Here is an 18168-nt window from a genome sequence, read left to right on the forward strand (position 1 = left end):
ATTTCACTGTACGTATATGGTATATGAAGTAGTTATATTGATGAAGAAGGGAAAGGAGCTGAACTAATGTTAGCTCTATAAACAACTAGCTAAAGGTTCATTGAGTGTGCTGGAAGGAGGTGGAATGGAGAGTGAGACCTTTTCCCAACTCTGTCATCACCCTTATGGGTGATTGAGTTCCAATTTTTAGTAGCTTCTACAATTTCCACTTGTCCCACTCTTGTCTTGAGTAATATTTTTATAGTTTCATTCCTTGCCTAAAGAGATAATGTAGATATACAGAAAAACATTCCTTTGAGGAAACCAGAGTAGGAATGTGCTTTGTCAACTGTGGTGCAAATCAGTTCCGTGGTACTTTTCCAATTTTTATCAATGCCATACTCAAAAACCACTGATTTGTAGCCTTTTCCCCCTAACTTTTATTGAAATCTTGCGTAGTGGCTCAGACGAACCTATGAAAGCTGCTTTTCCATTCATTCCCCTGCCATGAGCTTGCCAGATGGCCTCAGACAAACTATTTTATCAGGCTAAGCCCCGTATCTCCAGCATGCTGCAGACACTAGCTGTACTTTAGAGGCTTGTTACAAAGATTGCAACAAGATAATTTTTGGGAAGCACTTGAGAGTGTTCAAAGCATTACATGAGTGTGAAGTATTGTTCAGTTCTTGCCTTTATAAATTCGTTCCTAACAGTGACATCAATGTTTAGCTTGAGTAAGTGTTAATTTTTTTAAAAAAAGATTTGATTTTCACTCAGCCCAGGCAGTAATACAGCTTTGTAGACATTATTCTTGAAGAAAAGGAAGGTGAACATAAACTATTAATTTACAGATATCGTATATGATTTCTGCATGGGCTAGAATGTGCAAGATCCTTGGAAAGGAGTTCCAACAATATCTTCCTGTTGTTATGGGTCCTTTAATGAAAGCTGCATCAATTAAGCCTGAAATGGCTCTCCTTGACAGTGAGTTCTGACACTTAACGCATTCTCAAGTTTAGCTTGTAAGGAATGGCACAACTCTGCTAAAATATTTTTCTCTCTCACTAGCACAAGATATGGAGAATATGAGTGATGATGATGGCTGGGAATTTGTAAATCTAGGAGACCAACAGAGTTTTGGTATTAAGACTGCAGGCCTTGAAGAAAAAGCAACCGCATGCCAGATGTTGGTGAGTACCATTTTGATCACATGTTTTGAACAGAAATCATTATTCAGCGACACTGAGGGCACAAAAGCTGGGTAGACTGCAGCTCATGAGCTGAATGTGGCTCCTAGACAATGAACATGGGGAATGGCTGGCTGACTCTCTCATGCCAGAAAAGGGTGGCAGCCTTTCCTCTTGGGGAAATGGAGGAGAACCAAAGTCAGTGAAGGGAGGCTGTGGTCAGAACAGGCAAGGAAGCTCTCTTGAGGAATGTCATCAATTAGACATTTAAGAGCAGGATTATTTCTTTTTCTGTAAGTTCAAAGGTAGGAGTGAAAATGCATTTGGTAATCTTGGTTATCACAAGCAAAAGGAAAAAATGCCATTTTCTTCTGGGTTTGTAGGTATATCGTGAGTGTTCGGTTAAAAAAAACTTCCCAGTTATAGCTGCTGCCCATTTACCAATTTAACAGCAGTATTTATTTCCTGAAGTAATTCCACTTTTGTATTTTAGGTTTGCTATGCCAAAGAGTTGAAGGAAGGATTTGTGGAGTACACAGAGCAAGTTGTGAAACTGATGGTTCCTTTGCTGAAATTTTATTTCCACGATGATATCCTTATATGAGACTATTTCTATGATGGTCCTGTGAAAGTTGAATGTTGCAACCTTAACAATATTTATAAATACTATGATTTCATCCTGTAAGCTAATTGGAATAGCTGCAGGATCTCGTCGTTGGGGCAGGACACAACTGTTTATTGACAGAATATGAAGAGCTCCCTATATCCCCCTTTTCTAAAGCCTTTCAATGGCAGATATAGCAAGGTGCATAACTCTGCCTAAAATAGTATTTTAGTTGCAATGATGCAAGGGTGTGTCTTCTGCTCCTAAAGCAGCATTGTAATATGCTGCCAATTATGAAAAGAAAAAAACATCTGGAGATGTCCTGCTAATTTTACCTTCATTTCGAATTGATAGGTGAATGTTTTAAAAGCCATTTAAAATGTTAAAACTGCATGGACTCTTGATTTTATCTTTCCAAATGCACCAAAGTTTAATCCAGGTATAAATATTGTGTTTACTGGTTTTTAAAAATGTCTTCCACTATATTTGTGTCTCACTTGGTTAAGTAATCTCAGATTGTATGTTTAATTGCAGTTTGAAAACTATGCTTAATTGTAGTTTAAAATCTAATGCTGGGATTCTGAACTGGAAACAGATTGGGCCTTGATCAGTATAGTGGTAAACGTTTGGTAGTAATTTACCTTAATGTATGTAACGTGTTCGTGTGGCAGCTGCAGAATCAATGCCTTTGCTCCTTGAGTGTGCAAGAGTTCGTGGCCCAGAATACCTCACACAGATGTGGCATTTTATGTGTGATGCCCTTATCAAGGCCATAGGAACAGAACCGGATGCAGATGTGTTGTCAGAAATAATGCATTCTTTTGCCAAGGTAACATTTTACTTTATATAAGCTACTTTTTTACTTCTCTTGATAGTTAATTTTCCTAGTTCTTCAAGAAGTAGGAATACGATAGAGAATAAATGATTATTCATGTTTTCCTAAGTCACAGATTTTCTCTTCAGCACTGGCTGAATTCAGATAGTCCACCAAGACGTGGTTTGGAGGTTCAAGAACAAGCAACCAAAAGCCTAGGGTTTACACACAACCTCCCCCCCTCCACCTCCCCTGTATGAGGGAAGGACATTAAAAATGTTGCCTTTTAGTTAGTAGCAAACCATAACTGTTACATCTGAATGTGGTAAACTATGTGCTGCTAACTAAATAAAAGGATACAAATAAATATAATAATAATAATAACTAAAAGCACAAGTTTCTAATCTCCCCATCTAGCATGCAGACAAAAGGAAGAAGGAAATATGAGCCTGAAACTCACTACTGCTCATTCCTGATCCTCCATGCTTTGGTTCCCAATGTTTTTGGCCTCTGCTCACATTTGGAGTTTTGAAAAATGGGCTTGTGGGGAGGGGGGAACAGGGGGAATCACAAAACGGTAGGAGCTTCCCCCCCCCCTTTCTATATAAGTATATCTGTATGTGTGCTTCCTCTCGTTCCCACTGCCCAATCCATTTCAGTGCTCTAGATCTGTTTGTTTAGAAGACATGGACTCACATTCATATGGAAAGAGAAGTGACCGGGCATAATCCAACAGGGGCCTTCTACATGTGGCCAATTCTGCCAGCCTCAATGTGCACACGGCCCCTACCACTGGTGGCCACAATATGGCGACATTCTCCTTCCAGAAACAAGCATTTCTGCTCATTTGGGGGCCTGCCCGAGAAGCGCTATATTGCGGCCACCAGCAGTAGGGGCCATGTGCGCATCAGAGCTGGCGGGCTGGCTGCACGTGGAAGGGCCCCCATTGGATCCTGTGTCTGTCTGGAGTTTTCTCCTTTGTAATGTTAGTCTTTGGTCATGCCTCATTCATTCCCTTCCAAAAAGCACTTGTTGGGTCTGTGTTTCCTGTGGCCCTGGGAGTTGTCGTGGAAGGGTACAGTAATGGCACTGCTTTTGGGTGAGGTGCCAGCTTGTGCTGTTGTGCCTCAATCGGTGGTTCTACAAATACCTAAAGAGGAAGGAGGTGTTTTTTAACTTTGCGGATGAAAGGGGAGTTAATCCGAAGATGGGGGGGATAGTTGCAGTGATTGTTACCTGGGTTATCTGATTAAACATCCCAGGGCAAATCCATGGTATGTTGTTGGGTTAACTCTGGGTTATTTAACCTCTAAACCAGAGCAATATATGTATATCTCAAAGCAATGAAAGGCAGATGTGATTCATTAAACCTCATATGAATGATAGTTTAATTAAAAAACCTCACAGTAGAGAAACAGCTAGAACTCTATAATGGTTAACAAATTTCTTATAAAATTATTTTTGTAGAAATGTTAAGATTAGAGTTTTGGATGAGAATGTACTTTTCTGCTACTGAAAGCATGGTTCGCTGCAACACCAAATGAAGAGGGAATATTACTTAATTTCTATCATAAGACTCTGATACCATGAGATCAAGCTGCCTTCTTTATAGTTCTCAGTGACAGTAGTAGTAGTACACTAGTAGTCAGCACTGTGTACATTAGTAGTTAGGTGGCATAACAAGTGCATACAACTGCACAGCTTATAGAACTGTTTTTTCTATAGTTATGTTTACAGTGTTCTGGAAATGGTTACTGTTGAAGCTGTTTGAATAAGATCATTAGTGCTGAAGTTGATGATAAATTTTATTTCATTAGTGTATTGAAGTAATGGGAGATGGATGCCTTAACAACGAACATTTTGAAGAACTTGGAGGCATATTGAAAGGAAAACTAGAAGAGCACTTTAAAAATCAAGAATTAAGACAAGGTAAATTAAGATTGCTTAATATTACCTAAATATGAGTCACAAGACACAACTTCTAAGTTGTACTAATAATGGGTATTGGAATATTTAGCCCATCTAATCCTAATGTTTCAGGATAGGTCAGGAAACACTATATTTAAAACCATAGAACATTGATATAAATATGAAATAATGTGCAGGGTTCATTACAGCCTATATCATCGTTAAAACCTTTTGCCAAAAGCCAGTTCAAAGAAGGTCCTAGAATTCTACTAAACGAGATGTACTAGTCAAACTGACATCTGTCTCTGTAACTACAGCAGTATTTTGCAAGACATGCTAGATTCAGCTTCCTCGTCTGTACAGCTTGTCGCATGCTTGCCATTTATTCCGGCATCAAAGCAATGCTTTCTCATCCAAGGTTCCCTCTTCCATTTTTTACAGCAACTCCACCACCCCTGGGTTGGTCTACCAAATAATTCCGCTCTGCTCCTTTTCTACAGCTTTCTTCTTACAGCAAGCCTGAATATTTGTGAAATCAACTGTGCTAATACATTAATAATTTGCTTTTTAATTAGTGAAAAGGCAAGATGAAGATTATGATGAGCAAGTTGAAGAGTCATTGCAAGATGAAGTAAGTATCCTGTTCATTGTCTCAAATAGAATATTCTTATGTAGGTGGACATGGGGAACCTCCGTGTGGTTATGGGTGCTATGCTTTTTAGGGCAAATGTTCTCCTTCACAGTTCCTTTCTGAATTTCTTTCTGAAATTTATTTTAAAAGCTCTAACTAAACCACCTTTGAACCAATTTGATCAGTAATCAAAATGGCTCATGTAACCTTTCTCAGTACCATTTTTTAAATTTGGGAATATAATTTAATTTGCACATAAAACATAAGGATAACATTGTGCTTTGACTAAACCTGGACTTCACTTTTCGCCGAAGTGATTTCTCTTTCAACATTCTCAAGATCTACTCTAGCCACCATTTTGTCCTAACCTCCAGGAAAGATTGGCCCATGACCTGATAACAGGAGAGCAGCTAAGACTTTCAGGTCCAATATTGCCCTTTTTAAGAGAGGCAGTGCATTAGGTAACCATTACAGGGTAAAAACTGGCAGGATGGTTAAGATATGAATTATGGAAGCCTGTAAGAGCTCTGGGGCTTTTTTCTCTGCGTAAATTACAGTCCTCTCTAAAAGGGTGCAGCAACTTCCTGGGGATGCTTTTAAGGGAGTCACTTCTGGTTATTTCTTGCTCTAGATCTGTTTGTTTAGAAGACATGGACTCACATTTATATGGAAAGAGAAGTGACCGGGCATAATCCAATAGGGGCCTTCTACATCTGGCCAATTCTGCCAGCCTCAATGTGCACACGGCCCCTACCACTGGTGGCCACAATATGGTGACCTTCTCCTTCCAGAAACAAGCATTTCTGCTCATTTGGGAGCCTGCCCGAGAAGCGCTATATTGCGGCCACAAGCGGTAGGGGCCATGTGTGCATCAGAGCTGGCGGGCTGGCTGCACATGGAAGGGCCCCCATTGGATCCTGTGTCTGTCTGGAGTTCTCTCTTCTCTCCTTTGTAATGTTAATCTTTGGTCATGCCTCATTCATTCCCTTCCGAAAAACACTTGTTGGGTCTGTGTTTCCTGTGGCCCAGGGAGTTGTCGTGGAAGGGTACAGTAATGGCACTGCTTTTGGGTGAGGTGCCAGCTTGTGCTGTTGTGCCTCAATCGGTGGTTCTACAAATACCTAAAGAGGAAGGAGGTGTTTTTTAACTTTGCGGATGGAAGGGGAGTTAATCCGAAGATAGGTGGATAGTTGCAGTGATTGTTCCTTTGAAAAAATTAATCTTGTGAGCATTACATTCCTAGAAGCAGTCTTAACCCAATTTTTGGTTGAGTGAATTTGTAAACAAATTCCTAAAATGGGTAACTACAAAATAATAAACAATTATAGCAAATTAAAATGTGAAAACAACTAGAAAAACAAAACAGCTTAAAAAAGTTCTGCTTTGTTTTACCCACTTGCATGAAGGTAGGAGAGAAGCAGAAGCAAAGAATCTGCATGCATCAGCACACTGCACTATAGTAAACTCGGGATAAGGCAGTGATTCTGACTCATTATGTGTGAATATAATATATCCCTATAAACGGTAATATAAAAATACTGGTAAGCATCCTTTAAGCCTAGAGCATTTTATCTCTCCTCACTGCCTCTTTTGCCAATGCTGACATACTATTAGTGTGGTGTGGTGGTTAGAGTATTGGAATGGAGACTTGGGTGCTAGTCCCCACTCGGTAAAGAAGCTCACTGGGTGACTTTGGGCCTGTCTCAGACTAACCTATCTCATAAAGTTCTTGTGAGGATAAAACAGGAGAGGAGAAGGATCACGTAAGCCACCTTGGGTTCCTTGCAAGAGAGATATAAATGTCATAATAAATGATGATCTGTAAGATTCATTGCTAAGGAAAATGCATAAATTAGTTTTAGTCTATCACCTTTCAGGTAATCAAAATGATTTGAACTGATCACATTGCACTTTTTTTCTTTATCAGCATGACAGTGATGTATACATTCTGACTAAAGTGTCAGATATTTTGCACTCAATATTCAGCAGCTACAAGGCAAAGGTGTTACCATGGTTTGAACAGCTGCTACCGCAAATTGTCAACTTAATTGTAAGTATCCTGGACTTCCTTTTGACTCAAAGGACCCTCATTTTAATACTGTCAGCACTAGGAGGATGAGGAGGGGAAGGCTTCATGTACAGTGGTTCTGGGCTACAAAATTCATATGATATTATAGCTCATTGACTAATTTTCTGCAACTTTCCCCTTGTCATTTAATGCTGATAGGCTTTAGAAGGATTTGTTTTTGCACAGAGACCTATAAACTTCAGAAGGATAACAAGTGCAAAGGGTACTGTGCAGTAAAGGCAACAGGTTTTTGTTTTGTAAAAATGCTTTGGAGTGTTCATTGTGACATGTGTTTTCAGATCTTTTCACGAACAAATCGTCACATTTTTCATAAACAATGAGTGATGGACCCTGCAATATGGGCTTCAGACTATGTATATGAATCCTTTTGAACACTCTAAAGTTATGTAAACAATTTTTAAAAAATGTTCAATTGCACATGTCAATCTAGGACTCTAACAAATGTTAGGAGGCAGGAAATGGCACTTCAGACAGCATATAGCTTTCTCTAGATGTAATGAAACAGGATGGCAGAAGACAAACTTTCCCCCAAAATGGAGAGAAATCTGGATATATGTTTGACTGCGTTGAAAATTTTCTTTACAGTGTCCACATAGGCCATGGCCAGACAGGCAGTGGGGCTTATGCATTTTTGATGATGTCATAGAGCACTGCAGCCCATCTTCATTCAAATATGCCGAATACTTCTTGAGACCAATGCTACAGTCGATATGTGATAACAGCCCAGAGGTTAGGCAAGCAGCTGCATATGGTATTGGAGTTATGGCGCAATTTGGTGGGGACAGCTTTCGGCCTTTCTGCACAGGTTTGTGTGCTCAGTGTTCCTTTAAATGTGATCGAGTTATAGCTGAATTTGACTAAGGGCTTTTTCAAAGGCACTAGCCTTGCCTGCTCTTATCTGGAAGAGAAAGTAGTTATTTCTAGTAATGAGCTTGCTTGGAGAATCACATACAACTTGTATAATTTTTTTTTTTTTAAAGAACAGTACACATGATGGGAAAATGACAATACTATATATGTAATGTGTTGTTGTTTTTCTTTTCTTTTTTCACAATATATTTTCTGTTTTGTTTTGTTGATATTCACAATAAAAAGGAAAATAAAATAAAATAATACAACTTTTATAATGACTGCTATTGAATGTGGAAAAAATGGTGTTCATGAAGTACAGTGTTCCCACCCCCCAGCTTTTAAACTAGTGTTTTTCAAACTCTGTTGTGGCCGTTATTTCTCATGAATTGAGTTCACATCCTAAAAGATGCTCCTGCAGTGTGCAGAGATTCCACGATATGACAGACAAGTCTTTGTAGAAAGGGACTCCCTGAAGATTGTATATCGTCATGAATATATCTGCCCTAGAACTAGCCTGGAGTTTAATCTATAACTTTGGTACAGTGAAAAAGTGCCAAGCCTGGCCTCAAAACTTGGTTATGGCTGGCTGTATTTCAGAGAACCTGCCTTACATGTAGCTTATCCAACAGATATGTCTTCTATGTACATAAACTCAGTACTCAGTAATTTTGGTATATAAGTAAATATCATTATGAACCTAAAGGTGCATTGAAAATTAGGAATGTTAATTATTAATACTATTATTATTATTATTTATTATTATTATTTATTTATATAGCACCATCAATGTACATGGTGCTGTACAGATTACACAGTAAATAGCAAGACCCTGCCGCATAGAAGAATAAATGACTGATTATTCAGCTTTTTATACTCCACGTTCACATTGCCCGTAGTACTTCTTTTTAGTTTATGCATCCTATTATATACTAATAACAAACTCGTTTTCTGAATATGGATTCTTATGAGCCAAAATGGCAGCATCTATACACAAGAGGGGGGGGTGTCAGGCTTGGGGGTGCTCCAACATGTCCTGAAGTACAAAAATTCTTTAGGGGGGAAAAAGCCCTATGGGATGGAGGCTCAAAAACAGCCTAATAGTGACTGAACAAGCTTAATGGGTACAGAATGCTGAATTGACTGTTGGAGTGAGGTGAGGGGTGGGGAGAAACAGAAAAGCAGGATTGGGGTGGAATAAAGTGTCCTGGAGGAGAACATAGCTAGCTGAAACAGGCGCAGCCCACTCTACAGGTTCCACTCCTCCTACAGCATGCTTTAAAATGTACTTTCTTGAACAAAAACATACAGGTATTATAACTCAAGGTATCTTTTTTTTCTAATGCGTTATCAGAGGCGCTTCCATTACTGGTGAGAGTTATTCAATCAACAGATTCCAAAACCAAAGAGAATATCAATGCAACAGAAAACTGCATTTCGGCAGTTGGGAAGATCATGAAGTTCAAGCCTGACTGTATAAATGTTGAAGAAGTACTGCCTCACTGGTTATCATGGCTTCCATTGCATGAAGACAAAGAAGAAGCTGTTCATGCTTTCAATTACTTGTGTGACTTAATAGAAAGGTAAGAAGAAAATACAGCCTGAGGCATAAATTAATTTTTAGACCTGTTGCCTGCTAATTTTCACTCTGTGTGTGTGGTACAATATTTTGTCTAATTTTAATTTCATGCTTTACATTTTTAGATTTTCTGTGGTATGCTGACAACATAAAGTAATCTACATAACCATTTTATGTAAATATTCAGTCACCTTTGTTAGCGATTTCTGAATCCATATCGCATTGCAAAATGGAACAGATGTTTTCTTCTAATCTTTGTTCCATGTATTTTCCTACAGCTAAAGAAATCTATTTCTGTTCCCACCTCCTTCTCACACTGGGCTCACTATGGGCTGTTTAACCCAGCAACCATTATGAATATTCAACCTGTAGTTGGGTTGTGGCATGTCATCCAAACCAGGCCACCAGGAATTAAACCCTTGAATAACCCATGGTGACCAGGTTCAGAAAACACGACAACCTCATCAGGGGTTACATATACATCATGGCTGCCACACACATGTGGCACATGCTGCAGCTCATTATGGGTTAAACAACCTGCAGCGAGCCTGGCACGTGGTACAAACCAGCCCAGTGTTGGAGAATAATGCTTTTTTTAAAAAAAAAATGGGTTCAATAGATTTGACATTAAAGTGAATGAAATAATTCATGTCTGTAATAATTCATATTAGGAATGTAAATGATCTTAAGAACTTTAAAAAATTAAAAGATATAATCTGAGACCTGATTCACACAATCAAACAACCCATAACAAACCATGGATTGTTTGTGAGTTTGCTGATTCCTACTCGCTTCCGCTTTCCAAAACAATTCAGGAATACCCCCATTGGGTTAAATCTCTGGGTTGTTTAACCCTAAACAACCCAGGTTGCGGGGTTCGCGCATCATTACAGCAACTGAGGATAAAGGTCTTCTTGAGTTATTTTGCAATCAGTAAAGAAAGCGGAAGTGGAGACCCTGTGGGAGTCAGTGTGCTTGCTTGCTATCACGCAGCCACGGCTGTTACATGCAAACCAGGTGATAGTTAGAGCCAAACTAGATGCGATAACAGATCAATAGTTGGATCTCTTCCCCCGCCCATCCCCCACTCTCTCGAATGAGCAGCCATTGTTACTCATTGTTTCCCTAGTGAGGCAAATAGCTTTTGGGCTGGGGAGTGATTCTCACCAGAAAAAAGATTAGCTCCCCCAGTGCCGCAGTCCGAATTAGGATTGTCTTCCTTCCCCTCTCATGCAGATGCTATTTGCCAAAATATAAAGATGGGAGATCAGTCATACTTTTTGGCTCTCTAGTTTAGTTTGACACAATAGCTGATATATGTTAATATGTTTCAGTGTGTGTGTCAAATATGGTTTAGTAATTTAAAGCGTAAGTTGAGAGAGCGCCTTCTCCCTTACCAACCTGCCTGGTCACTGAGGTCATCCGAGGGCGTGCTCCTGGTGGTTCCACATAGATCCATCCTCGGATTGGAATCCACCAAGGGAAGAGCCTTCAGCGTGGTGGCTCCCCTCCTGTGGAATTCCCTGCCTCTGGAGGTCAGGCAGGCTCCAACCTCGTATTCTTTTCAGCGCCTCCTAAAAACATCTTTATTCCAAGAAGCTTTTCCTTAATATGCAGCCTTGAATCTCTGTTTTTATTTCTTTTAAATTTTGTTTTGAATGTTTTATTCTGTTTTTATTTTCATTTTATCTTGTACACCGCTCCGAAATTTTTCAATGGGGAGCGGTATATAAATATTCTAAATAAAAAAATAAATAAGGAAAGTACAAGTAAGCTGAAAGGAACCTCACATAACTGCACACAAACATTATTGTTACTAAAAAAAAAATAGCTACACTTACCAAAGGTAATATCTGATGTCCTCCATATGTGTTGGACTAAAATTCCCATTACATCGCCCGGGACTCCCTTGGGAGGAAATGCATCATCATCAGCCCCTACCAGACCATGCTGTTTGGAGATGATGGGAATTGTAGTCCAACACATCTGGAGGGCACCAGGTTGAGAAAAGGTGCTTTATAATGTTCATGCTACACAGGCAGGTTCTCCCTTTCCCCAGCAGGACTCTTTCTTGCATCTTAATGATCCATGCATATCCTATGAAGTAGTTATGTTCAGCAAATACAGGCCTGTTCTGAATTGTACTTTAGGTATTTTAGAAAAAGAGTAGTATGGGTAGCTCTAACCCTTTGAGTTCTTATTGCTAGACCTTTTAATCTGAAACTACTTTTGTATGTGTCTTGAAAGAGATAGGATCACAGTCAAATGCCCTAACCTATTTAGCATAAGTTGTTTCAGAATATTCCACCCAAGAGAACAAAGCTGACTCAGTTATTTCTTATGCATTTAATGCACTGTTTTGGTCATCCTAATTAGGTAAATGAAGTTTAGATTAAATTTCTGTCTACTTTTCTATGCCAGTTCTCAGCATTTCATCACTCTAGTCCAGGGACAAGGAACCTCCAACATACAAAGATTGCCCATCTGGCCCACAGAACCTCCTTGGATTCCTCCAGGATCACAGATCAGAGATAATAGTAGCAGGAGTGCAGGTAGTGGGCACTCAGATGGTGCTGGGAGGAACTGCTCCTTCCAGCACCGTCCAGATCCCTTCATACATTGCTCAAATCCGGTATCTTATTTATTATTATTTACAATATTTATGTACCGCTCAATATCTAAAACAGATTCTAGAGTGGTGAACATAGGTATAAACAGTAAAAGAAAGAAGATAAAAAACGCAAATTAACATTGTTCAATTTAGAACAAAGGAACCAGAAAAACAGTGACTAGTCAGTTGAGGAAGGCTTTTCGAAACAGAGTTGTTTTCAGGAGGTGCAGGAAGCAGCCTAGTGTTGGCGCTTGCCTGACCTCCAGGGGCATGGAGTTCCACAGAGAAGGGGCTACTACACTAAAGGGCCTTCTGGTGGATTCAAATCGGGTCATAGGGTCCATGTGGAACCACCAGGAGGATGCCCTCCAATGGCCTCAGTGATCAGGCAGGTTGGTAAGGAAGAAGGCGCGCTCTCAGGTATCCTGGTCCCAAGTTGTTTAGGCACTTGTATACTAGTACCAAAACCTTAAAACTGGCCCAGTAGCCAATAGGCAGCCAGTGCAATTCCTTCAGCAAAGGAGTTATATGCTGAAAAGAAACTGCTCTGGACAGCAGCTGAGTTGCTGCATTCTGCACTATCTCCAGCTTCCAGAGCATCCTTAAGGGCAGCCCCACATAGAATGCATTGCAGTAATCCAGTCTTGAGGTTACTAATGCCTGTACCACTATGGCCAAGCTATCCCTGTCTAAAAGAGGCCATAGCTGGCAGGCCAGCCAAAGCTGGTAAAAAGCACCCTGAGCTGCCACGGCCACTTGGGCCTCCAGCGACAATGATGGATCTAGGAGTACCCCCAAACTACGAACCTGATCTTTCAGAAAGAGTGCAACCACATCCAGAACCACTCACCCACAGGGCTTCCATCTTGCCAGGTTTCAGCTTCGGTTTATTGGCCCTCGTCCAGCCCATTAATGAGTCTAGGCACCAGTCCAGGACCTGCACAGCCTCTCCTGATTCAGATGACACAGGGAGATAGAGCTGTGTGTTATCAGCGTACTGATGGCATTTTTCTCCAAATCCCCTAATAACCACCCCCAGAGGCTTCATATAGATGTTAAACAACATTGGGGACAAGGTGGTGCCCTGCAGAACCCCTTAGCTTAATTGCCAAGGGGGCGAGGAATGGCCACCCAAAGTAACTCTCTTGCCCACACTGCACCTTCCCCCCCTTGTGGAGGTTGCACCACAGATAAAGCATCCCCCATTCAAGGTGGCGTCTGGTGGTGCTTTCTGTCTGCCACATTCTGCATCTTCCCCTATTGGAGAGGATGCAGCATAGACAGAGCAGCCCGACTGAGGCAGCACTCTTTCATGCCCCACCTCAGTTGGGGTCACTTTGCGCACGTTTTCCCAACTGGGAAAAGCCCACACTTAGCAATGCTCATCCCTAGCCAAAGGAGCTCCACCCAGTGCTTTGGCTAAGGACCAGGCGACCACAAAAGGCCAGATGGGGGATCACCAAAACTGTTCCCCACCCCTGCTCTAATCTAAGAAACAGTACCTAGGGCAGGGCTGTGAAAACATAGCTTGTTCAAGTCTAAGTAGCTCTTCTGCCTGATTTATACATTATCAATAACTGTGTATTTTAACAAAGGCTTTTATTATTCCTTTATTTAGGCAAAGGTCTGCAGTGGCATTTTCATAAATTAAGCTGACACTTTAGTTGAGTCTTCATTAAGATGATTCAAGTAGTAATATATTGCTTCCTTCATGAATTGATCGATTGTAACCACCTCCTGTGTCGTGTGCTTCCAACCTGAACAGCAACAGCACGTAGAGGCGTTCTTGGCTGCTTTCAAGCTTTAGAGCCTTCTTCATGCAGACATCCTGAATATGTTTTCAAAACATTCTCCTTTTTCTTTCTTTTTTTAACTACGTTTGTGACCTATGACAATTTAAGATTTTTCTAGCTGCAAGTTTTACTTTCATCTGCATTTAGGAAGGCTAAAAATCCAAAGTCATAAATTTTAATAAAACATGCATTAAAAGTTAATCTTCTTGTCGAATGAATAGGCCATTAGCACTTAAGCTGTATCTGTTCTTCTAGGATTTGCTCCCATCACGTTGACGTTCTGCGTTCATTATGTAATGAGAGGTTCTGTAGCCATGGCAAAGTCATCTTAGATGGTTGCACATTGACCAGACAATGCTTTTTTTGACAAACCATTTCCCCTTCCGTCATACCCAAATGCTTCAGAAAAAGTGAGCAATCTCATCAACCAACTGGTTTTTAAGAATGGCTTGTTTCCATCTTAATGGTCACTTTTGGTGGTAGTACTCATTTATTGTAAATGGTCACTTTTGGTGGTAGTACTCATTTATTGTAAATTTAGCTTTGGCTATTGGGCGGTATAGAAGTTCAGTAAATAAAGTTATATGCAATCCTCTCTCATCCACAGTTGAGTACGGTAGGTCATTAATATCCCATTTTATAATGGGTCAGCATATCAGTATCCAATGAGTTCATGGCAACCTGCAATTCAAACCTAGGTTTCTGATTAAAACATACATGCTATGTACTTTACATCTGTTTTTAATGTTAATTATGCTAACCTTTTTTCATTACCTTCCCAATAGTAATAATCCCATTGTCCTGGGCCCCAACAACTCTAATCTGCCCAAAATATTCAGTATAATTGCGGATGGTGAAATTAATGAAGCGATCAAGCATGAAGATCCATGCACCAAACGACTGGCTAATGTAGTTCGGCAAGTGCAGGTAAATTCAAATTAATATTTTTATGTGTAAGAATACTTTATCGCTTGACAGAATTGTAACATCATTTTCTTGCCAAAATAACAATGTCATTTGCACCGGGAGAACAGACATGGGCAATTTTTAAATTACGTTCAGGATAATAGGAATAGTCCATTGGACTATGCATATAACTGCATTTTAGAAGTACTAAATAGTAGAAGGAAGGAAAGCATCTTGATAGGATTGCAGAGCATGTCGTATTTGGATTATCTAGTTTACTTGAGAGAGGATAGGGAAGGCAAATGAGATCCCCAGTCTTGAAATACAACAAAAGCCAGAAAAAAGGAAGGTTCCCCAAAATAAGGTATCCGGTTTTGTGTGTGTTTTGTTTTGTTTGGATTTTCATCTTTTTAAACATGGTTAGCTTACTTCTGCCCACTGCTGTATCTAATAATCACTATTCACTTTCCCTAGAAAATAGTGAATTTCTAAAAGAATGTTATCTTTGATCAAGGGTGGGCAACCTGTGGCCCTCTGGATGTTTTGGCTTACAACTCCCATTATCTCTGTCTAACATAGCCAGTAGTGAGGAATCATGGGAGTTGCAACCCTAAACATCTAGAGGGCCATGATGATGATGATGATGATGATTATATCCTGCCTTTTTCCCAGTACTGGGACTCAAGGCGGCTTACAAGTGCTCTGCCCCTGTGATGGAGGATTTTTACCTTTGTGTTTGATCACTCATTTATTTTTTTTAATGCTGTTTTTGTCTCCACAAACCTGATAATACTTAAAATGAAGTTGGATACTGTTAAGAGATAAAAGGGATTTATACAAAAGATGTATTATCATGTTGCCATATGCTATGTATTAATGTGAATGTTAACTTACCCACTACTTCTCCTTTATTCTCTAGACTTCTGGAGGTTTGTGGACAGAATGCATATCTCAGCTCAGTGCAGACCAACAGGCAGCCATACAGGAGCTCCTGAACTCTGCGTAAAGGGCCTTAATTATCCACAAGAAAACTCCAAATAAACATTTACCCTTCGGTTTAGGTTTCTTTGTTTTGTTTTTGAGAGAGAAAACTGTAGTGCATGTAGGCCATTCTGCAACCTACAGGCAGTAGCAGCAGGAAGAAATGGTTTCAAATGGTGTTGCAGTGAATTTCTACCCATCAGCACTGAAGGAGCTCCATGTAAACCCTGCAGTAGCACTGAAGAGTATTTTTCTAATGGTATGAACCAACCACATGATGGTGAAAGGGAAACAAGTTGAATTTTCATTAAGCATAAACTAATTAAGACAGCTTTAAGTCCAGGTATTCAGTAGACACCCATTATAACAGATTACAGGCATTTTTACCCTCTAGTGTTAAAATGTATTGGAGTGTGAGTATTTTCATAGGGTAGAGAACACCCTTCTGCCCACCAAACCAGTAGACTAAGAGACTATAAACTGATGACAACATTGAGCATGAACACTTCATCGATAACGCATTCAGTTTTCTGAAACAGGCTTGTGTAGTGACTCAATGAAGAAAGCCATTGAGCTCCCAGCCCTTGAATGTGAAGTGTCTTTGGCATGTCTGACAGTATCTCATCCACTCCTCAATAAATGACATTGAAATACAGTCAAAGCTTGTGTAAAAGTCCAATGCTGTGTGGTCTCTTGTTTGCTTTCAGTGATTGTACTTACAAGTAATATATTTCCAACTCAAAATGCTTGGCCTGTAATCATACATGTTTTTAGTCTTCCTATTGTATTGCGGGGAGATTTGAGGAGCCCCTTCTTTCAGCAGGTTTGTGTCCTCTGGATGTCTTTTTTTCATTTTGACCTATTTTTCTGTCTTCTGAAAGATGTGAAATTCAACTTCAGAACGATTCTGATTACTGAGTAGGATTTTCCAGCATTTGAAAATTAGCACATATGCAATACTTCGTTTCTAATGGAATTTGTAACTTATTTTGGTAGGATATGTGGTTTAAGCACAATCTTGAATAGTGCTTCAGTTTAGGCTTTTCTAAAATGAGCTCTTCGGTGTGAGTGTGTCATTTTGTACTACAGTATCCCAAGGAACAGGAAGGACTGCACTATAGATTAAAGTTTGGCAAACTGAATGCAGCATATATTTTTAAAAGAAAACCATGTAAATACATTAGATTGAATTTAAAAAAGAGATTGGCAGCATTAGAGGGACTGAAAAGAAAACGTGTCTCAAGTAGGTTCTGGCCTATCAAAATTCACCCTACAGTACATTAAGTTTCCACTGTATTCTTTCCCTTTGGCATAGAAGTAGTGTAGTAAAGAATATTAAGGCTATATACTGGACTGTTGTAGTTCATCACTGAGACATCAGCCACTCCCTGGCCCCTTCTTTGCAGTGTTTACCATCTTGTCTGGGGAACTCGAAAGCTTGCACACTTTTTTGTGACTTTGAATTGGCCGAATAAAGGTATTACCCTAACATGGATTTTGGAATGGTTAATTCAAGTTAATCTGTAACCATATTTCAGATGTTGCTTTATTGCATTGAGCATTTTATGGAAGATTTATCTCTCATTGCAGTATTTTTATGGAAGGAAAAATAAATTTTGACTATAGAAATTGGTTTTTCCCATTAGTTTTGTTTGGGCTGTATTTTTCAGTAATTGTTGGTTTTTTTAATTTTGATCTCAACAAAGTATTCTCTCATACAAATACCCATGTTCACAATGCTAACAATTCCATATTCTGTCTTATCTTGTTTTTGAAACTTTTTATGTTTCAGAAGATGCTATTCTGATAAGTAAAACTGTGTGTCCACTTATGTGTTTTAAAAGCAACGTTTGTATGAGAATTCCATCTGTGTGATAACCAGCCATTGCTGAAAAATCTACAGACATGAAACTCCTTGTAAAACGTTACTAGTCTTATTGAAGCATTCTTGCTTTCTTCAACATTCCTCCCATGTTTTTTTCCTAAAGAACACCCAAATTTTGCTTTTGATGAGATTTCAGTTGTATCTTTTCTTGCCACTAGATGGAGGTAATATAACTTTAGAGAGGTGCAAGTTAATTGGAGTATACAAATACACAGTACTGTGATCGTGCAGTATGGAAAATACAGGACTTGTAAGTAAAGGACTTTTTTGTTTGAGGATAAGCCACACAATATATGTCCCCACATCCCATCCCATTGTAACGTCCGACTCGGGAGTTCTCAAAGTGGTTAAA

The 18168-nt window shown here is 39.6% G+C and overlaps 1 protein-coding gene across 1 annotated transcript in view; it reads left to right on the plus strand.

Annotated features, from left to right (window-relative positions):
* The window catches only part of IPO5 (importin 5), a 36346-nt gene extending 19754 nt beyond the window's left edge, over positions 1–16592 (plus strand). The window contains exons 16-26 of the mRNA XM_063126079.1: positions 831–963; positions 1048–1169; positions 1660–1756; positions 2427–2599; positions 4402–4513; positions 5068–5123; positions 7051–7173; positions 7798–8017; positions 9416–9644; positions 14830–14971; positions 15870–16592. Of these exons, the coding sequence (XP_062982149.1) occupies positions 831–963; positions 1048–1169; positions 1660–1756; positions 2427–2599; positions 4402–4513; positions 5068–5123; positions 7051–7173; positions 7798–8017; positions 9416–9644; positions 14830–14971; positions 15870–15956 (1494 nt within the window). The 3' untranslated portion in view covers positions 15957–16592. The remainder of the gene's footprint in view (positions 1–830; positions 964–1047; positions 1170–1659; positions 1757–2426; positions 2600–4401; positions 4514–5067; positions 5124–7050; positions 7174–7797; positions 8018–9415; positions 9645–14829; positions 14972–15869) is intronic.
* The last annotated feature ends 1576 nt before the right edge of the window (positions 16593–18168 follow it).

This window comes from Elgaria multicarinata, chromosome 5 (genome assembly GCF_023053635.1).
Source record: "Elgaria multicarinata webbii isolate HBS135686 ecotype San Diego chromosome 5, rElgMul1.1.pri, whole genome shotgun sequence".
NCBI lineage: Eukaryota > Metazoa > Chordata > Lepidosauria > Squamata > Anguidae > Elgaria > Elgaria multicarinata.